Source organism: Daphnia pulicaria, chromosome 8, assembly GCF_021234035.1.
Source record: "Daphnia pulicaria isolate SC F1-1A chromosome 8, SC_F0-13Bv2, whole genome shotgun sequence".
NCBI lineage: Eukaryota > Metazoa > Arthropoda > Branchiopoda > Diplostraca > Daphniidae > Daphnia > Daphnia pulicaria.
Genome location: NC_060920.1, coordinates 12,676,197 through 12,698,729, shown reverse-complemented (window position 1 = coordinate 12,698,729; position 22,533 = coordinate 12,676,197). Strand labels below are relative to the sequence as shown.

The 22,533-nt window shown below is 44.5% G+C and overlaps 2 protein-coding genes across 6 annotated transcripts in view; one reads left to right on the top strand and one right to left on the bottom strand.

Annotated features, from left to right (window-relative positions):
• Positions 1–526: 526 nt before the first annotated feature.
• The window catches only part of LOC124311014 (G-protein coupled receptor moody-like), a 23,736-nt gene continuing 1,729 nt past the window's right edge, over positions 527–22,533 (bottom strand). Inside the window, exons 2-4 of one of the 2 annotated variants that reach the window (XM_046775247.1) lie at positions 22,160–22,515; positions 3,967–4,205; positions 527–3,209 (exon numbers count right to left, since the gene is read on the bottom strand). In XM_046775247.1, the coding sequence (XP_046631203.1) occupies positions 1,670–3,209; positions 3,967–4,205; positions 22,160–22,417 (2,037 nt within the window). In that variant the 5' untranslated portion in view covers positions 22,418–22,515 and the 3' untranslated portion in view covers positions 527–1,669. The remainder of the gene's footprint in view (positions 3,210–3,966; positions 4,206–22,159; positions 22,516–22,533) is intronic. The other variant, XM_046775248.1, reaches the window with a different exon arrangement.
• Positions 17,001–22,533, top strand: part of LOC124311213 (G-protein coupled receptor moody-like) — a 19,701-nt gene continuing 14,168 nt past the window's right edge. For 3 of the 4 annotated variants that reach the window (XR_006909762.1, XR_006909761.1, XM_046775608.1), the window contains exons 1-3: positions 17,001–17,113; positions 17,187–17,283; positions 18,318–18,461. The gene's annotated coding sequence lies outside the window, so the exon portion shown is untranslated. The remainder of the gene's footprint in view (positions 17,114–17,186; positions 17,284–18,317; positions 18,462–22,533) is intronic. The other variant, XM_046775610.1, reaches the window with a different exon arrangement.

Below are 22,533 nucleotides of genomic sequence, written 5' to 3'. Positions count from 1 at the left end.
ATTTAACAAAGTAACGTTATTTAAATTTCGAGATTCCCTAAAAAAAAAATCTTAAAATTCATTGTACTTAGTTAAAAGCAAATTATGATAAATCTCTATGTCAATAAAGCTGTTGGTCATTGCCAAGCCAAGGATCTTTGAGGTAGGATTTCCCCGGAAGGGAATATCGAATCAAGTCTTGACATTGACTGTAAATTAAGTATGTATACAGTATATTATTACCATGGCATTACCCGTGGACATGCAAGTCTAATAACACGGACAGTAGTACTATAGATTTGTGCTGTTCACACGGCCGAATACAAATGCGAGCAGAGAGACCAGCGATATTATATTCGGTGCTCGATCCGCTTTATATATAAAAACTCTTTCCGCGTGTGTGTGAAGACGAGGAGGAGAAATCGATATTTTTGTACATATATGTATACAACACTGAGTCACAATGGCGTGAATCATTTCACCGTGGAAACGCTGGATCGATATACAGCTAAGAAAAAATAAAAAGTCTCATTCAATATTCTCTCGATAATATATTTGTATTTGTGTGTGTGTGTGTGTGTGTGTTGTTTCGCCATCATCACGTTGATCTGCTTGATAATTTGATAAATATATAGAGAACATAGTAGAGTATACACACATGTATATATATAAATAACAGGCAGCGGCACACTTTATAGCAACAAATCGATCGATGAAAAGAGATGATGAAGAAACATAATTTACTTAATTCCTGGATGAGACACACGCGGGATAAAATTACCGAAATGGATGGGCTGCAAGGGTGAATAGAAAAGTGTTGTTGCTGTGCAAACATTGATCTTGTTTTTTTAATAATAATAATAACATGTGGGGTGAGACACTGCTGGCTGTTGAACTCACAGCGCGCCAAGCGAAACTCTATATAGTAGAACAAGTGACACGTAACTGCAAATATTTAGAGACAATTATTATTATAGAATAGAAGACGGGATGATGAAAAAATGGGTGGGGGGGGAGCCGGCAGTGTCAATATTTGACCACTCGGCATTGACTTGTGTGTGTTGTTTGACAAGAATTCAAACTTTATTTTTTCCTCCTCTTCGTTTTTCTTTTTTATTGAAATTCCTATGGTGTTTGTCATACTTGCTATGTATCACAATCAAACGTTGTCTGCCGAGAAACATTCAAATAAGCCATCAAACAGGTTGTTTATTTTTTAAATGGACGAATCGTAAATCGCAAGCGTAAAATGAATGGGTGAACAATTAGAAATGGCCGAGTGGAATGTACAACGTCGAATTTTCTTGATGTGAAATGAATACGTATACTTAAGTCAGTGTAGTATGTAATTAGATGTCAACCCGCCAATGAGAGGACTAGAATATAATCGATAAAACAATACGCCGTAATTTCTTTAACTTTAAAAATGATTCAGAATAAACCAAACAGCCCGTGACATACAAGTTGAGTCCTTTTATTTTGTCTTGATCTTTCTTCCATTTCTTTTCTATTATATACTGATGGCTGTCGTTGGTAACGCGGTTGCTAGGCAACCGACAACCAGCAGGACCGTCAATTCCATTTGAATCCAGCGATGACAATTGAGGCGACGGAAGGAGGGGAGAGATGAAAAGGACCGAACAGTTATAATGGTGTAATTGTTGTCCAATATAGTTGCGGATCAATCAAATCAGTAAGCTTTCTGTGAGAAGCTGCGGCTGGGCAAGGGTCCGCCTCCTCCTAATCCTCCACCGCCGCCGCCGCCGCCGATTCCGGTTCCTCCTCCGCCGATGGCCGCGTGATGGCTCTGCTTGCACGTCAGCAGATTCTTGTAGGCCTGTCGATACTCGGAGCTCATGACGACGTAGATGATTGGATTAATGCACGTCGTCAAGTAAATGAGGACGTAGCCGACAATGTTGATGGCCCCGCCCAGGTCCACCTCCTTGCTCAGCGATTTGACCAGGGTGATGGGCATGTAGCAGACGATGAACGAGACGAAAATGACCAGAATCATTTGCAAGAGTTTACGATCTTTGGCCGTCATCCGGCCCGGATGCCTCCGCGTTGACGATTTGTTTCGGGTCGAGCGACGGTGGAGGGCACCACTGACCTGGGACAGGGCCGCTCCCAAAACCGATCGACCCGTGTCCACACCACCCACCCCTGGAGGAGCTATTCCGGTCGGAATGGCGGCCGTCGAGCCGATGGAAGAAGCCTCGGAATGGACGGGACTGCCGATGACCGGCTCGCCATCCTCGGTGACGGAAGGTGCCGACGATTTCTGACTGGGCGGCAGATTGAGACTGATGGCGTTGCTGGCGGGGTTGCTGGGCGAACACTGGACACCTGGAACGCGAAGGTATTGCTGCTGGGCTTCGGTTGGCTGGAGCAATTGCTGGGAATTCTCCGACGGTTCCGGCTCCATGAAAGAAACGGAAATCCGCCGCTTTTCAGCCGACGGATGAGACTGGAAGTCGGGCAATGGTCCGGCCACTTCGCTGCCTCTCTCCACTTCAATGCGGATGGGCGACGATTTGTGCTGGATCGACGCCGCCGATGCCGCTGCCGGTTTACTCCAGCGCAAAATCGATCCGGTTCTCTTTGGAATAACAACTGTCGCTGTTGTCGTCGCGACTAGCGGCTCCAGCGCTCCGGCGGCCAAGTGGTGGCCGGACCTTTCGGTTGTTTCCTCGCTGATTTCGGTCGATCCACTTCCTTGTTGCGATTCGCAGCACGTCAGATGGAAGGAGGCCTCCATGACGGACGGCGGGTTGTTCAGCGACTGTTTGACGTAGCCCGGATGCGTCAGTGCGGCAGCCGATCCGGGCAGCATCAATCCCCGTCTCATCTCTCCTGGAACGATGCCACCGATGCCGGTCCTGGACCTGACGCTGGCCGACGGTTTGAGTCCGGCCGAGGCTCCCGACTGTTGACTCTGGTGGTTCTGTTGCTGCTGGTTGCCGTGCGAGACGGCCGCCGCCCGTCTGACGATGAAAAAGATCCTGGCGTAGCAGACGACAATGGCCAGGCAGGGCAGGACAAAAGCCACGACAAAGAGAAACTCCTTGGGCGAGCGGCGGTGAGCGTCGGGCAGGATCGAGCAGGATCCGATTTCCTTGTCCAGTCCAAAAGTGCCCCATTGGCCCAGCAAGGTGGGCAGCAGCGAGCCGAAACAGCCCAGCCACGTCAGGGCGATCATCAGGATCAGGTGGCGCCTTTTGTACAGCCTGGACAGGAATAAACCACAATCAGATCATAATAATAATAATAATGGTAATTTAATTAAAATTCCACCCTGGGCCTGGGCGCCCAATTGTCACCGGAGTGTAAGCTCGGCTTTCCAGCTCTCCTGGCCCTGGCCCTGGGAATGCCTTTGAAGCCTTTGCATCTATGTAAATAATAGCTGCTGGCGGGTCTTTGGTATTATGGTAAATCGGCCGTGCTATATAGCGAGGTTTTCTTATGAGAAATTTGATATGCAGCACAAAACGGGCGACTCTGCTGGCAGTGGGGGGGGGGGGGGGGGAGTGTCCTCGTGCGCTAAATTCGATCATGGAAATAAACAATGTCTCGTGAAATAGACGACAGGCCTTGATTCCTGTATATACACTATACGCTGGAAAGACTAGGGCGGGGAAATTCGATCAGAGGCACAGATGCGAGCAACATACAAACTTATTGGAGATAAAAGAAATATATCGTTTCAAACTTTCAACGAGTTACTTTTTTTCAAAAAGCGACAGTCTAATAAAATCACATCAGTGCCAGGCTGCTAGACTCAAAAGTACCAATAGAATTCCTGATTTGGGTTTTTCGTTTTACCGGCCGAATTTAATCAAGGAATTTCATTTTGATTTTTTTGTTTTTTTTTTCCCCCGCATATTGGACGACGCTGGGCGCCACCTCCCACACACACACATTTTTGTCCATCAAAATAGAACGAATTGAATTTAAAAAAAAATAAATAAATAAAAACAAACGTACTTTGGGTAGAGCCTGGGGTGGCCGATCATAATGTAGCGGTTGAGCGTGATGGCCAAGACGGTGAAGATGGAAACGGCCAAAAGTCCGTAGCGCATTAGCGGGAAGAGCGTGCAGAGGGCCTCGCCGTGGACCCAGGCCCGGTGGTAGAACAGCGACGTGGCCAGCGGTAAGTTGAAGCAGCAAAACATCAAATCGGACACGCTCAAGTTAATGATAAACATCGCCGTCGCGTTCCGCACCTATTTTTGTTCGAAAGTTTCGAAAATTGAAAACAAACAAAACAGAAAATGAAATTTCAATTTCTCTCTCTCCCCCTGGGCCGAGATCCGATTTTTACATAGAAAGTGGATATTTGCCCGGGAGATGGTGGACACAGTATTATGCAAATTTCTATCGTGTATCCATCAATTCTAAACCTTGACACTGGAGAATCAATGGTCTGCATGGATTTTTTAAATTTTCTTCCCTTGGCAGCTGGCCAACGAACTTCAACATTCACGTAACATATTTATATACATAACATCGCGGGACCGGAAGCCCATTGACACTCGCCACGGCCATTTCTCTAATCATTCGTCACGTTATTTTTTAGTTTTCTTGTCCCCGTCTATACTTTGGCAATGTACGCCACACTCGCGTGATCGTCTTTTGGCTTCTGTTCCGTCGTCGGCAAAAGCCATCAGGTACGGCCGTCTCTCTGCACAGTTGAACTGGGCCGAACGGATATTTATAGGGGCGTTGCTGTACACACTCGTCGCATACTAATAAATCGCAGCAGTGGAGATGTTGGCAGCTAGCACAGTTCAAATGGCGAGACGATATCCTTTCTTTTTGGTTTGTTTAGGCCAGCCGAACTCGGCGAACTTTGGTTTGATTGCATTCGATCAAAGTTGATAAGAAAAGAAATCGACTGAAATACCAGCCGACAAGTCGAGAGGAATGTCAAACCGACTTATTGCACGCAACAGTAAATGCACAGATCTGAGGAATGCGAGCTGCTTGATAAGTTTCTGTTTTATTGTTGTCGACAGTGACGTTTGTGATTGAATACCAAGTGGCCTATATAGCGGCTCTGTTTTTTCTTTTTGATTGCTTTCAAAGAGATTGAATTTTTTAAAGCCAAGACCAGATAAAAGAAACAGATAAAATAACAAGAGACGGAGAAATACAAACTATTTCGAGTATAATAATACATACGAGAGGATATTTTGTCCCGGTTCAGCAACTCCCTATTATTCCTCAGCCACAATCTATTTATCATATGGCGATGCTAGGCAGCAGAGCTTTGACTTGTAGTGATCCACAGTCTTTCGTATAATAACGGCAGATTTATACCAAAAGATTCTGAAGAAATCAAACGGGGAGCTATAGACGGAGAGTTGCGCGGTCTTAGCATTTAGAGTCCGACAGCAGCTGATGCTCTAATAGTTTGGTAATAATCCCGCCGCCGAGAAAAAGATCTGCAATATTTATCAATCCTACCAGACACAACAAAAAAGAAAAGATATCGACGTGAAAGAGAGAAAACCCATGACGATAATCGTCATCGTTCGGCGTCGTGGAAAAGAAACTGATGGCGCTCCATTACGTCACAACTCGGCCGTATACAAAAAAGAATCCTTTATAGACGAAGGATCTTTTTTCTTTTTATTATTATACCCCCGGAAGAGGAGATACGTACTATGTGTATTCATCAACATTGATAAACCATATCCAAAAGAGGAATAAGATTCTCTACTACTAGACGTTTGCTCTGCGTCTAATATAAAGCAACAAACGGATGGATGGATGTTAGACACGGGCGATCCTCCCGGCATATCATCGAAGCTATTTTTACTATATATTAGAAGAGAAACAAACATAACTATATTATATACACAGCTCGTCCTATAGCGCTGATGCTCATGTGTATACGGGGGGGTCAATGTCTTTTATCTCTCTCTTTGTTTGCCAGAGGTTTGCGAGTCACGCCAGTCTAGATGGAAAAACACATTGGCAAAGTTCCACGGCATCGTCACATATAGGCGATGATGACAGCAGAAGAGAGTTCAGCAGCTACTCCTTTTTTCCTGACTCTTCTAGACTATATATCCCAAGGCCGAGAAAGAAGAAAAAAGAATATCCATCTTCTTGCGATGTGCAGTGTGTTATGACTATGATGATTTTTTATTTTATTTTTTTTTTATATACATCTTCCTCTTTCATCCGCCGATGGATTTGACTCCTCTTTGGTGATTCATTCCGGCGACCACCCGGACGAGTTGTGAGCCGGAGCATTCATCATCTTAATCGATGGCGCCACTATATATACTACACAATGTGAGTTCCGATGCAGTTCACGGAGCACGCATCATTGATCACGCCAACTATATACGTTTCATTATTTAAGAAGCCTGCTGATATTTAGTATAACCTTTCAATTCTTTAAATGCAAGTTGAATTCTAATTTCAAGTTCGGGATTTGATTTATTTATTAGCGAGTCAGTTTGGGCGTTGCTGATGGATTTGCGTTCATTTGCAGATCATTTGGATTGCGGTTGACTTTAATGGGAAATCATTTCCGTTGTTCAGGTGTCGACTAACCAAGACGATCCTGATTATTTCAATTCAGTGTTGCCATTCTCTTATTAATCCGTTTCGTCGCCGCAAGGACCGGAAATTGAAAATGCGCCACCTTTAATTATTCCGTAGAAAAGAGGTTGGCTTTTTTTGTGGATGCGCAGAAATGAGCTCGACACCCACACGCCGCGTTCAACAGACGTGAACAGGACACGGTCCCGCAAAAAAATAAAAAAAGAAAAACTGTTGTGAGATCCTCGGTTTGGAAATGTCATCCATTCACCCAGCCAGCCACATATACGCATCTCCCGCGATGTGTGCATGTATAGAAGGTGAAAGATAACAGCAACGCCTAGTTTCAATACTGTGATATGCTGTGGTGGTGGATGGAGAGAGGAGTCAATGGGGCGTCGCCGGATGTGTTGACGGATGCATAATGGGCGAAACAAGAATAAAAGCGTGAGTATACACAGCATGAGAAATGAACTTTGGCGAACTGAATGGGAAAGTGATGGGAATTCTATCAGCTGTGCCGGCGAGCAGCTCCTTCTTCTTCTTTTTTAGTTGATGCGCATCATCAACTTTGATTAGGTCTCTGCTATACACACACCTCTTAATGATAATACCCTGGGCAACTTTGGTGAGCAGCTGTTATATTTATTTACCCAAAGTTGTCGGCACAGATGGAATAAATCACCAACTTTGGCCGGGGGCAAACACACGGCAAGTAGTTGTATAGCCGCCACCGCCGAGGTATGGCAATGGCAACAATAATGGACTTTTGATTATTAGGACGATCAAGAGTTTGCCAGCGTATACCTAAAGGAAAAACGAGTCGAAAACAAGGCGAAAAAAGCTCGGTTCAAGTTGACGACGCACGTGCTGTCGTTGCAACTTTGATTTCCAGCAAGCCATGCCAAAGTTTCGAGATTCGATCGAACGGAATCTACTCATTAGAACTCTATGGTACAGGGTGTATGGGGATTCATTCAATGGAAAAAATTTCATCAGACACCGTCCAAGTTGCTCGTGAGCAATTTCGCAAGTATTTCTTTCGGTGATTTCAACTATTTCAGGAATGGGAGTGAACATAGCGACGATGTTATTCCCTAATGGCTTTCAACTTTCAAGAAAGTTCTCTGATTTTTAAAAAAACATTTCGCTCGATATCTCTAGAAGATGATCAGTGTCGTCTGCTTTTTTGTTATGTTTACAAGTTTTGAAAAAGAGCTAGAAGTTTGGGATTACAAGGGAAACGGAACGATCACGTATGTGGGTGGGGCTGCGCGAAAAATAACAGAGAAATGGAATGATTATAATTGGAGTTTAAATAGAAGACTTGAACCTTTTCCAAAATCGTGAAATTTTGTGAGCCCCTGGTTCTTGACAGCAATAGCATTTATCATTTAAGCCCCCACTGTTCATGCATGATGGCAGTTTATGGTTTATGTTTGCACTGTGTGAACTCAACTCCTTTGTGCAGATTTCAGGCCTGAGCCAGCCATATCGGAACAACAACATGTGCAAATTTTGCTTGTTGTCATCAACAACAATCTCACCATCATCGCTTAGGTATGTAGGTAGTTTTGTTTCTTTATGTATGTGACCTTCCAGATATTTCAATTATGCACGACTTGCATAAATGCAGTGTGTTTCATGGAAACCTTTAAGTTGTTCAGTTCATTAACAATTCGGGTTTCAGGCTGTCTCATTTTCAATTCATACTTTGCTTATGTAATTTTTTTCCAGAAACCTTTCTCATTTAGATAATCAACATCATATTTGAGTGGGGAAATTCAAGCTACTTTCTTTCAACTCCCTTCTGTCCACGTTTCTACACCCATGTGAGTGTGGGTGTTGGGAGTCTGAGGCCCTTTTTCCTATCCCGCCTGGTTTCTATTCAACTTCTCTGCGGATGAAACACTTGCGGATGCCTAGCCGTATTTCCCAGGCATAAAGGTATAGGACAGATCTATCTCTATTCTTCATTTTTGACTATTTGATGGCGTTGGTTGTAAATCGTCCGTACGATTGATAATACGATTATTCCTATATGAGCTATGCGGTTGACTGCAACTGTTTTCCCTTTTTGTTCACTCGGTGAAGGTTCGTTAAATAACTCATTTTGCAGAACGACTGCAAATCAGGCTCGGTTTTGTAACCTCGCAACTTAATGTGTGGATATTAAACAAAATATTTTAACTCTAAACCCTTTACAATCAAAGTACCCACCGACATCTCTTGTGGTTTTGAAGAAAAGGGAAGAATGTAATAATAAGCTATGGAACGTATAAATTCATCTTGTTGGCTGAATCTGAATGTGTGTATTACGTGTCCGTTTCTTTTGGCGACGATGATGAGTTGTTTTGTAACGGGTCCCATCGACAGAAAATGACAATTCCCATTCAGATATGGCCGTACACTATGAACTCGCTCCTGGGCTGGCGCCGTTGAGACACTCCGCCAAAGAGCCGGTTGTGACTGACGGCTGGGATGATTACTTTCCCCCATAAATACGAAAGAACTTTTCGTTTTTTCTTTATTTATTTATCTCCGTTTGGGCTTTTTTTTTTCCCCCTGTGAGATAACTTTTTTGTTGTATTATTGACGCACAAGCGGATTAACTGATGGGCGTCCCCATTTCTCACCGTATTACGTTCACCTCTGCCGACAGTTGACTTCAACCTTTTGTCGATTTGAATTTCACTAGCGGAAATCAAATGGGCGTCGCATGGCGACAGAAACAATTGCAAAACTTGTTGACTCGTATCAATTCTACAGCATCGCATTTCTGCTGTAGCTATATATACGATTTGTTAGACTTGTGTGTACCTTTGGACTTTACTAGAGAACCCAACGCATTTATATGGCGTCGCCTTTTTCTTTCTTTTTTTCTATTACCGGGTGCAATTCGATTATGTTTGCGTGGCTACGACAACCTAGCTGGCTTGAATGGTTCTTCCGCAGGGGGGACCAGGATTGGCTATTCTTTCCATTGTGTCTACCAGGCCGAGATTGAATCCAGTCTAGACAATACCCACACAATGGGAACCCATGTACAATGCCACGGTTTGATATTATTCTACGTCGAAATATGTACAAAATCAGACGCACGCCGTTCACTCCGTGCGGAATAAGCTCCTGCTACCAGCGACCAGGACAATCGAACTCTACACGACGTATTATTATACTTTTGCAAGTCCGTAGAAAAAGACCAAGTTAAAACAAATTGCTTTTCAGTTGGCTGGCCTCTGGCCAACGGCAATGTGGAAAGTTGGTGCCGTATACATCAATCCCAGTGAAAAACTGATTAGGTTGGAATTGGCGAAAAAAAGCTTGTAATAATGTTAATACGATTGCCAATATTTCAGGTTCTCCGAGTTGGTTATTGGGCTATAAATATTTCTAGACAACACGAAAATATATGTGAAGATGCCGAGTCAGCAGACAAGACGTCCAGCTGCTCTATGATGTACTTCCGGCCCTGTTGGGCGGCTGTCCGCGTCCGGCCAAGAACAACACGCCAAAAAATAAAAAAAATAAAAAAGGAAAAAAGTGAGAGTGGAGTTATATAGACTGCTAGTATGGGCGGCTCGGTTATATATGTGTATAAATATCTATCCAATTAACTGGCAGCTGATGAAGTGTATATAGGTCTGTGTGTGTGTGTGTGTATGGGCGAAATTAGTGGGCAACTCCTAATCCTGTCGGCTGACGCTGTGTATTGCTCATCAATCCTAGCTAGGAGCCACAACTATACACGACAAGGGGTAACATCTCCGCCGTATCTCATCCCACACCCGGCATCCGCACACCGGATCCTTGGTTCAGCCTAGCGAAAAACATTGCCAATGTAACAGAAACTCCCCCCCTGAAAGATTTCGCGAAAATTCACAGAGAGAGAGAGAGATAGGGATAACTAACATCGACCGAGTTATTTATCTCTCCAGAAATGAGTGGGACTAGTATACAGCGGAAGCGCAGTAGAAGCGGATATAGAAATTTCTTTTTTGCAGTCGACAGAGAGAAAGAGAGAGAGTTGTCGGAAAATGCTATGATCTTCTCTAAGCGGAAGGATGTTGTTGTTGTCGATGCAGCAGCCGACGAGGTAGGACAACAGATCATTCATAAGACGCTCGATGGAGCGAAAAAGCCGAACAGAAAAAAGGAAAAACAAGTGGACGCTATATTACAGTGATGGGTAAATATTTAAGCTAAGTAACCTTTAGACGTACGTAGGGTGACCTTTATAGACTGTTGTGTGCGCTTGGCAAACACACACAGGAGTCTCATCTTTAATAGTTTTTCATTTTCTTCCATGCGAAATCTTTTTTGACTTGGCAAAATATTGACGTTAGACTCTCTGGCGGCTGCTGCTGCTGGTAACAATCAAGGAGCTATCAGATTTGTTTCACTCAATTTCGCCATCCTCATTCCGAGCCCGTAACAACAACAATTTTCGCGATTCTTTTTTTTTTTTTGTTGATCCGGGCCAGCCACCCACTCGCCTCTCTGCCATCGTCAAAGCCGAGTGGAGCGGGTTGAAGAATAAATATCGACAGAATAAAGTGCACGGAGAGATTCTATACATATCCATCCCCGATATATAGTCTCTCCATCGGCTGTATGTATTGTATACTATACTATAACGGCTCTAGAACGAAATGGGGCGGATGAAATCTATTTGGATGTGCTGGATTCTATATACATACAAGCGGAAGCAAAGGCAAAAAGCCATTGCCATTGCCTGGGTTCACCAGGGACAATGCCAACTGTATAATAATCCCCCCCCCCCCAAACATTACAATCAAATTTGAACCACCCAAACCACTTTCGAGTTAACCGACGACCGAGACGAGCGGAGCGAAAACACAAATTTCCAATTCCCATTTCTGTTATTTCCAAACCATCCAGCTGCTCATTATCTTTTGGGGGGTGCAATCTACACTTGTGCTGGAGGGGGTTTCGACTTTTTGTGAGGCGTTTTTCGTCAAGGATATCGACACCAAGGCTGTTGGTTGGGCCGACGTTAAAAGATGTGTGTAAACAAAAACACGCAATTTGGACGGGTTCCATGGCCAGCAGCAGCAGCAGCAGCACCAAGCCAATCTTTGTGTATCCAGCCGTCTACACCCTATGTGATGTTGCCAGCAGTTGCCTAACCTCCTTCACGGCTTCGGCTTTCGGCTGCCGGAGTAGTAGTAGTAGTAGTAGTAGTAGTAGTATAACATAAAACATGATTATTATACGACGTAGATTAGTTATTAAGTACAAAGAGACACCCGTTATCTTGAAACTTTTGGACAGAGGGAAACTTTTGGACTTTAAACTTCTTGTCCTCCCTTCAATAACGCTTATATGGAACTCGGCTCCTAGAAATCCTGCATCGAAATCAACTTTTGCTCGGTAAAACTGACTGCTCTCAAAAGTCATTATCGATCGCACGCATTAACTGTCTTGACTGAATTAACTTTTGAATTAATTCTTGATCTATAATAATCAAAATTTTTTTTTGTTCGACAGCAAGATAATTAAAATGCGGAATTTTACAACATTTGTATTTTATCTTATTTTAGGTTTTTTTTTTTTCGGTGGCAGTTCAGTTGCATCATCCACTTTGCGACGAAATCCTTTTCTTCATCCCCCCTCTTTTTGTGTGTGTAAAAGGCAAGGGGGGGGGGGTTTATAGCCGAAACGTTATCGCTGGCTGATCTTTTATAGGCGGAACGCTATACAGTGGACGACGTTACCCGGGACGAAAAGTCTATAGTTGCCCTTTTTCCCCCTTTCAGGAGCAAAAAACAAAAAAAAAAAAGGAGCTCAACCATTAGATTTAGGAGCTGTGTCTATCCCATCAAATCTTTTTGGTGATATGGCCCCCCCGCCATGTGAGAGAGTCAGTCCTCCATAGGCTAATATAACAGGAGCCGTACTCATTTCTTATAACTTCCCTTTGGTGGGGCCCTGGGCCTCAGGCTTGTGTGTTGTTTTAACCCCGCCATATTCAAAAAGATATACATATTATCCTAAACAGCCAGAAGACAGTCGAGAAGAAGAAGAGAGTACTGCTTCCATTATGCAAGGCAAAGCCACAAGCTTTTACTGGTTTTTATTTTATTTATATGCATGCGCTGCTTAGAGCTTATAGACTACTGTGCAGTGTACACACACACACACACACACTCACATCAGATATGGATAATCTATTAATAGAGATATTACAGCCCTGGGAGACATTGGCGATTTATGACATTCAACTTGGTTATATTGCAGCAGTCCCCTATAACTGTGTCTGGCATTCGGTTTTTTTCGTTTATCTCTTCTATGTACATAAAATCATCATCCTTATGTATGTTAACTTGATCAAGTCTCTCAGAAAGTTGGGTTTATGTCTTAAGAGCGCCGGGGAAATAATAATTACAGAGTCAGTGCCGAGAAGCTGAGTGGACCGAAAGTTGGGGGGGGGCTATAGGAGCCGATTAGGAAAAGACTCCTCACGCCATGTAGCGTGAACATTTCACTTGAATAACATCGGCAGACGGACGAGAAAGAATACATAACCCGAAAAAGCTAGCTCTGTGTTGGCAGAGAATGGCAGTGGAAGATATTGTGGACGGCGCAGAAGCCAAAGCCATTTGATGCGCACGTGCGGCCGATTAGGAAACGTCAGAGATCTTTTGAGAAATCTAATCAGCAGCAGTCGCCGTTGTTGTAGAAATGTAGAGCGGGCCGAATTTTCGTATTCTAGTTATTTAGAGCATTATGATTCTAATGTACCATATGAAATGTTGGGCGCACAGTTTGTCATGCCCAGCTTCAACTTTGATTGCTTTGCATAGGCTGTCTGTGTGCGATCCATCTATCCATGTTTTATTATACGTTTTCAGGCTATCTTTGATTGGGCTTCCTTCCTTCCGTCATCCTTGAATAGCTGTTGGACGTGTACGGTCATTTCGGCCCCTCTCTATGTTGTAGGGGGGACGACGATGAATGGCACAAGTAGATTCGGCATCATTCCAATAAGATAACCTCTATCTAGAATGCCATACATCCTAGATATAGGCATCAGGCTTTGGCTGGATGTATAAGTACGTATCCAAAGTTGGATGACGTCACTCCGCTGCTGTCGTAATGTTCTCCACACATCCGCCCACCCCATGTCATCCCTCGTCAACAGCAATCTTGTATTGTTGACACTGTTATTAGACTGCTGAACTGGCCCCCCCGCCCCATTGTTGTGTATGGCCGCGCGCCTCCTGAATGTTATTCCATCCAGCTCCCAGTTCTGGATGGAGTTCAGACAAACAAGCCACATCATTAGCCTAACTTGAATGATATAGTTGAGGTCGTTTGGACATCAGCAAGAAACACAGCAGACTCGGAGCTAGTAGCAAGTGATTAGCCACAGTTTGAGCATCACGAGCAGCCCAGCCAGCCAGTCGCCAGCCAGACTCTGGCCGCTCCAATTATAGATGTATATTTAGAGGACATGGATTTTTTTTGTTTTTGTTTTTACCACCATGTACTTATATAGATGCTCATATCTATATGTGTACAGGCCGGAAGGAGGCATTAGCGCGCTGCAAATTTCCCAGGAAATCATCAAGACCCAGTTCACCAGAAAATTGAAGTCGGCGGGAAAATGACTGTGACATTTATGTTCAACTGCGCACTATACTCGGTTCCATTTGTGCATTTGCGTTGTTCCCAAGTTGGAAAACCAAACAAAAAAGATGTGTGCTTCTGCTCCATACATGTATCAAAGTGTATATCCAGATGAATGGCTCTGATTGTCTCGAGGAAATGATCATTCGATTTGCTATCGGATGAATTGAATTCACACGAACCGGACCAGTTATTACATCGAATGAGCTTTTTTCTTTTCTATAAGAGCGCAGAGCTTTTCCTGGTTTTCCACACATGTTGTCCCTGTGTACACATTAGTAGTATTGTGTAGTTGTGCCAGGGGCAGTGTGTCTTCCATTTAGCGACAGCAGCTGGGCCCCATTTAGAACGGACAGCAGGAGCAGCAGCTGTAACCGTTTTATCCGACACATGATTCATTATTTGATACAACACAATAACGTCTGGACAAATCAAATAAAAGGGGGAAAAAAAAGTTCCAAACGGCTGCCATGGAGACGTTTGCCGGCGTTTGATTTTGAGCAACCGGCTGTCACCCAATTGATGTTTTATTCAGCTCCAGCGCGGAATCAATACACTGCCATTCATATGAGTCTAGTGCTGCTCCGTTGTTGCCCCCCTTCTAGGGTCCGACTACGGACGGAATATGGGTGTGGGCATAACATCCTTATACTGCCACGCCCCTGGTCCATATATCAACTTAGCCGAGTGTGTGCGCTGGCCATTCACAGCAACGATGCGATGATTTATATTGGGCAGCGCAAGACAGCAAAGAATTCTTCTTCTCTCTTTATTTTTTGAAAAAAAAAAATAAAAATATTTCCATCGGCTCTGTGTGTGTTGGCCGGACAGAAAATAAAAAAAAGCAAAGCAACACGCAAGTTGGTCCGACTAGGATTTATATCTATCGCCCCTGTCAAGTTGGTCTACACTGCTATATTTACTATATAGGAAGCGGAGGATATTTCTCTCGACTCTCTGCTTTGGATATACATAAAGAACATTGGGAAACATTGCTGCCGGGCTTCCGGGGCGGAGGAAGCCCGGACCGGCACTGTCCATCCCTTCCAACATAATATTTCTTTTTTGTTTTTCTTCCGATTTTTTTAGCTGGGCGAGAGGGTGGAACGCTGGAACTCTGGTGATAAGGTCGTCCTATATTTAATATCCTACTCGGCACAGAGATGGTGGTGGTCCTTGTGAGCTATTATAACAATATATGACGTATTATAAAGCTTATAGAGATCCCTGCTCCTCTTTGGTCCAGCAAGCTACTAGGAAACAGCAAATAAGATGGGTAGAACATCAACAACCGCCGGGTGGTGTATAGTCTGAAGACACACCCATGTAGGCCTATATAGGCAAGTGCTCCAATCCGCCGATTGTTTCCATTCCATTTTTTTCGTTGCGGCCGGAACGTTTTATCTGTCGCCGTGCTGGGCGGGCGGGCGTCGGCTACTCTATAGCGACTCAAAGTCTTCCGGGAACTGCTCCTTGTTTATTCTATGGATTTTCTATACACAACTCCCGCGGCACCACCACCGCGGCCAACCCAACCAGCAACACAAACGGGCGGATTGTTTTGCTGTGTGCTGCTGCCCGTCTAGCGTGCCATTTTTAAGTGATTGCTTTTTCCCATCGCCCAATGGTCGCCAGTGCAACTCTTTTTCTTTATTTTTATTTTTTCGGCACGGCTGGATGTCTTAGGAGAAAAAAGGAAAAAGTTTAAGGCGCTCTGGGGGGGAGGCTAAAGCCCGTGCCGATCCTGCTGCCGCTGACTGGCGCACGAACCGATCAACAGTAGATAGAGATCCTTCCCTCGAGTGCCTGCGTGTCAAAGCCGGAAAAAAGTATTCATTGTTTTTCCTCGGCCGGCAATAGCTACACGGTACGACGGGAGTTTGTTGTAATTGTCCCGAGGATACACAATTTTCGTTGCTGGCTCCTCCTGCCGCCGCCGCCGCCGCCGCCGCTCCTGGGCTTTTATTGTAAATAAGATCCTGCGGAATTCCGATTTTCACGCGCTCGCCCTCTGGGCTTTTTTTAGGCCAAAAGTGTCGGGACTTCGCATTGATTACTTTCGCACCACTAGCGCAAAGGTTTCGTTATTTGTACACACACACATGCCGATGAAATATTTAGACAAGATGGCCGGCTCCTCAGTGTCAAATCCTTTCAACAGGATCGAGAAATTGTAAAAAAAGATTTGAAGAAAATTAAAATGCGTCTGTATAGACTGAATAGTGGGGAAAAAAACTAGAAAAATGGAAAATCGGTTTATGTAAATTGGGCCGACAACCAAGAGGGATCGATACATTTGCATAATTCGACATTTTAGGAATTTTTTTTTTAAATTTTTTTCTTGGGAATATTCCGTCATGGAACTTGTCAGCGGCCGACAGAGTGTGTCCATGTTACATCCAATTGCAGGCTTTGCAGCCGAATGTCAACACTGGTGAACCAAAGCATTTCTCCATTTTACAGGGTTAGTCATGCAACCGAAAGAGAATGGCATTTTTGCGATTTATTCGCCTAAATCCGGGAGGCAAGAGAAGAAGGCTTCCTCATCTTTTTGCACAAGAGTCCAACTGGAACGAACTGAGAATCCCGCACACGAGCTATGGCCCTGTCTACTCCTTCCGACAGCGCCCTGTAATAATTCATTCAACGCTGCAAAGTTCATCCCTTTTTTTTTTTCCTCTTTGCTTTACGTAATAAAAAAATAAAAAAGGGAATTCTTGGTATCACGCCAATCTTGTTAATGAAAAACAAAGTGGAAAAGAAAAAGAATCGAATAACATTGTCACGACTTGGCAACGTCTTTGCGTCACAGGTGATCACTCAAAATCCAAAAAATGTCGGGGGGGAAACAAAAAGAGAAACTGTACTCTAACAGTGAAAAAACCAACCAGAGAATGTGCCAGACCTAGGGGAATGTAAACAGGTGGGTATCGTCGGCTTGTCCATCGTTATAACTGTCCTTTTCTCTACTTATAATTGCCAATTCTTTCTGACAGCCAAAACTGCAGCTCGGTGATGAATGACACGTGGTTCAACGAAGCGAAAGTAATTCCTCCCTGGTAACTGTGATGACACATACAAGATTCCTTGTTGGTGAGTTGATTTTTGAAAGTGCAAAATTATCTTTGATTCCAGTGGTTGATTACTCTGGGGGCTAAGCTCAGTCGAGCTCGCTGCCAGCTTGAGCTTTCAGACTCAGCGAAATGACCAAGTTGGGTTGTGCCAAGAAAGATAGAGAAAGGGAGGTCCAGAATGACTGCACAGATACCGCCTGAGATGATCCTTTGTCGAGTGACTAGTAATAACTTGCAGCAGAGCAGAACACGATAGAGTAGCAGCAGTGGCTGGAACAAGCTTGTTTATATTATGGTTTCCCCTAATCTCTGGCCCTATATTCCTGGGCATCGCGCCTCCACTGGGCGGAGACTGGGAGGGATCATAACCCAGACGTCGGTGCACCTGGCCGTCGTCTCACGCTCTGCAATTTATTAGCTGGTCGGATTTACTTTCGTCTCCACCGCCTCCTTCCCCACCAAATAAAAAACAAAAAACCCAAATTCTAGACCGACAAACGTGCCAGCAGGTTATTTTTCTTTTACTCTTTTCCTTGATTCTTATTACCTTTTCGCTCTCCTCAGTATTATCATCATGCAGTAGTGTAAAATTTTATTTGTATTTATATGTTACGTCTCTTTGCTCTTAAGAGAGAAAGGGGGTCTAGCTCTCTTTATCGTCGGGTCATTGTGACAGAGAGCGAAGGTTCTCGACATATTCTTTTTCTTTCTTTCTTTCTTTTGGTTGGGTTTTCCAGTCCCAATAAAAACACAAGAAGTAAAAGAGGAATAAAGAAGAGCACCCTCGTAAGAGCCGACGTCGCTCAGGGAGGCCATAAAGAAATCCCCTCGTCGCTCATATAATGCCCGGTAGGTCCTTTGGACACGCGCTGTGCACAATTCCCGGGCCATTGAATAATAAACGATGGATTGGTGCGGGTAGGAAATGGTCAAACTCTGTGCTGATGGAAGGCAATGGACCAACGTCACGAATCAAAGCAAAACAACCCAAAAGGTTGATTCAATTTCATTCAATTGTATTTACTCTACTTTGTTTGTTGTTTTCTTTTCCAGAGAATCAGGTGAAATGGATTAAGCGCCAACAAGTTTCTTAACCAGCTGCGCGTGATGGTTAAACCCCCCCCTAAACCCACTGGAATGTCTTCATGGACACTCGTCGCTGGATTGTTTCAGGAATAAAAGGAGAAGCAGGACACGGTCAGTGAAAGTTAAAACTAGTTTTGATGTTGGTAAACTCTTAGCTCGTATTGGTCCCACACAGATTGGGTTTGTTTGCTAGAGATCGGTCAGATTCTTTTGAAAAACTGTTGTCCGCGGTGGACCGACTGAACTTTTTGTCCCCCCCTTTCGTTGTGTTGGCCACACGATTGTTTGTTTTGTCGACACCATTTTCACGCTGTCGCGCACATTTTTCTCTCTTGTTTCTCTCTCCCCTTATTTATTTATTGGCATTTTCTTGTCCCTCCTCTTTCCTGAGAGGGTCCTCTCCTCTATTCCGTGTAAACGGCCCGACAGAAGTGAGTCGACGACGTGGAAAGTATATCCCCCCCCCTCAACCAACCAACCACAAGGAAACGTGGCGGTAAAAGTGAAGGATGTAAAGTAGTTTGTAAGAGGGATGCAAATGATTTCCCATTTCCAGGCAGCCGCTTTTGAAATCCTTCCTTCCATTTCCATGTGAAACGCCTACACCACAAAGAGAGAGGGGTGGGTGGGTGGGTGGGAGCCGCCCATTTTTACAATAAAAAGAAAAAAGGGGAAACTGGGTCAGAGCTATCAAAAGCATCAAAATGGATTTTCATGTTCCTTTCTCTAGTCCTTTCGGTTCAATCTTCTTCTTCTTTTTTTCTCCCTTTACTCGGCTGGTTATAGCGGTCTGTGCATGGAACACTCTACAAGGGCCGAGAGACATCCGAACGCATAATATCCCGGTTAGATCCATACAGGGTGGGATGGACGGACGGACGGACTGTTGAAAACTCTCTGCCGGGGCTATCATCAGCTGAGTCATCACCTATGGGAGCTCCCTCTCACTACTACTACTATTACTCCAACTAGACTTGCATTTCTTATCCTTCCTTTAGTCGTATGTGCTGTATGTATATGCCGCCTATTTGGAAAGTGGCCAACTTCCTTTCAGTATCATCCCGCCAGGGCCGCGCAGGGCCATCGGCCATCCTCACTTTTTTTTTTTTTTTTTCTTTGAGATTCTTTTGCAACATTTCCCTTTTGTTTGTCGAAATATGCCCAGAAACGAGAAGCAGGACAAATGGCTTGTGAGGATGACCGCCAAAAAAGTTTTGAATTTTTGTTTGTCTTTTTTTTTTTTTTTTGAGTTTTCATTCCTTCTTGAGTTTGAGGGAAAGGATTTGGCCCATTTTCTGAACGACTGGCTTATACCCTTTTTTGCCATTTCTATTGGAATCGGTTTCAAGTGTTTGGCGGGGGGTGTTGAGCCCCGTCTCAAGACATTCTGGAACGGCTCCAAGTGGCTCGTTGATTCGTTCCAAACTTTTTCTTCTTTTTTTTGTGTATTTCCAAGCTCGTGGAAAATTCAACAGAGATCGATCATACCATTTGGCTACTGCCTTCATCAGTCTGAGGGAATTTCGATCCGTTTCCAAAGTTGGCCTAAACAATATGGGTCTCGTTAGTTGTTGCTCCTGTCTGGGTGGGGTGGGGGTATCGGTGGGCTGTGAACTTTGGGAGCTTCCATTTGGTTCTTCTCTGTAAACTAACTGATTCTGCGGCTTCTGTTTTGGTTACTAACACGGTTTACCTTTCCCGCCTTCGACGCTAAACTTTTCCTTCCCGCTTCGCGGGACTGTAAACGAATTAGCCCCGGTAAATCAAAGCAACAGCAGGCAACCGCTGGTGGTTTTCTCAATGGAAACTTTGTTACCACTCGGTTTGTTTTGCTAGTCGGAGAAGTTGAAATCCCCAACGTCTCTCGTCTCTCCCTTTTTTTTGTTGCATCGGCTGAGAAAGCAAAACGAAGTGGAGAGTAAACTTTTCAGGTCCGTTTCGAGTGTTTGGTTGTTTTGGCCCCCCCCAGTCTCGAGTCAGTTCCATTTCGAGATTTTCGTGCGTGAGCGACGGAGTCTGAGAGAGGGCCCAAGTCCAGACGGAATCGATTCCACGCGACACAGACGCTGCACACAGCCCAGTCACATAACGCGCGATAACTTGTCCGTTTTCTATTTCGGTACTGAACCCGCCCCCGAGTCGCACAGGAAAGGCAGACACGGGAAATCGGGTAACGATTACACACACACAAAAGGGAATGAGGCTGGACAGGAAATGGCTTCTCGTGTCCCGTTACTGTGTCTGCGTACTGTGACCGGCAATTGTTTTTTTTTCCTTTTTTAAATCGTGCCAATTTTTTCAAATTCGATTTTGGACTGAACGGGCAACGATAAAACGATCGTCTTTCCTACATTCCTGCGGAAGGATCGATGGGAAGAAAAAAAAAGTTTGAAACTAGGGAGAACCCTTCCGTCTGCTTTAGACGACGTCGTGAAAAAGAAGAGGAGAGGTCAGCGCTCATTAATTAGTGACGACAGGATCCCCTTGGGGCTCACGAACTTGGACGCAGTTTAAGTCCTGCCAAATGAGATCCCTTTTTTATCATTACCTCCTTTTTTACCAGTCTCTTGCTGCTCTCTTGCCTTTTTGGCTTGTTTTATATTTTTAATCATCGCATCCAGATCGGATCCAATTGATCCGCACGTCTCCTCCTCAGGGCAGATTGACGCCTTTACTCCCCCCCCCCCTTCTCCGTTGCAGAGTGAAACATGAACTGAACACTTCGAGCAGCTCCCCCGCCTTTTATCACGAATCGAAAGTTGGAAAGAAGGGGATCGAAAACGTATAGAAGAAGAAGAAAGGGTTTGGAAGAGAACCAAAGCGGAAGTTGACATCCGTTACCGTTACGGTAATTCCATTTCGGATCTGTTAGCCTCCTCCTACGCCTGGCTCGTGACCCCCTTTACGAGGTACACAAAGGAGCTGAGTGGCAATTGCAACTTATTTACCGGGAAATTCGCGAACAAAAAATACAGCCCGGAATCGAATCAAAAATGTTATTTGCGCGTTAAAAAACAAAACAAAAACAAAACCAAAAAATACAAAAGAATTCCTAGGCATGGTGAGAGGCATCAAGATCCTTGCGGAGAATAAGGACAAGGGAGCTCGAGGGCCTCAATCCTTGCAACACGCCTTTTCCTTGTTGTCGCTACCATCTAAAGCGTCGCGGAAAGCTTTTCCTTCGGGATTGATGAAATCTATTTCGTCATTGTCAACTCCCGTTTTTTTTTTTCTTCTTTGGGGATGGGGGGCCTTGCCGTTAGGATTTATTCCTCATTTCAAAGTGTTCCGCTCACGTTGTTGTTGTTGTTGTTGGAAGACTGGAAAAAAAAAATCTAGGGCAAATGTTGATGTTACTATTGTGGGCATTTTCATTAATAAAAAAAAAAGGCGTCGGCCGGTCGAGAACGAGATGAAACTCTTACGTCGATTCATTTCCCCTGGTTTTTGCAATAATCTTTTGAGCTACTCGCGGCGTTGAGCCGCACTGCGTGGGTGGTGGGATATTGCGGTCGACGACGATGATGTCGTTTCTCTCTTTCTCTCTCTTCTTCTTTTGGTGGCCGAGTTTTTGTTACATGTTTGTGACATGGTCACAGTCTCGTAACTTGCAGTCAAACAAACGAGGCAACACTGCCAATTAGAAAGCCCATACAAATCCTTTCGTCCTACTCCGTTTCCAACGATCCTCTACGTCTTGACGAATTATGAGCTTTTGGCGTGTCACGTTTCTTTCCCCCCTCTTTCTCTCTCTTGCGAGACGCGGGAAATATTTGAAAAAAGTAATGAAAATGATGAGGGAAACTCACTTTAGTGTAGCGTAGGAGCGCGACGATGGTAATAAAGTTTCCTGGGACGCCAATCAAAGTGAAAAGGACACAAGCGCCGACGGCGAAGTGGAGCACCTCGTCGGGGTATTCTGAAAAAAGCGGCTGGAGGTGGTCACCGTTGTCGGTGGACGTCATTCCGACCGTGGAGTTTCGATCGTCCATCGTGAAGGAGCGATCCGTCGAAAAGGCCGTCGTTGACCAATTAGAGTTCATCCACAACAACACCTCATCCACCATCGCTCGGGTTTTTAAAGTTGGAAAGTTTGAACGAGACAAAATGTGACGGATGGATTTTCTTTCCGCAGCGAGTCGTCGTCGTCACGGGCCCGGCCCTGCTGGAACGGGAAAAAAAC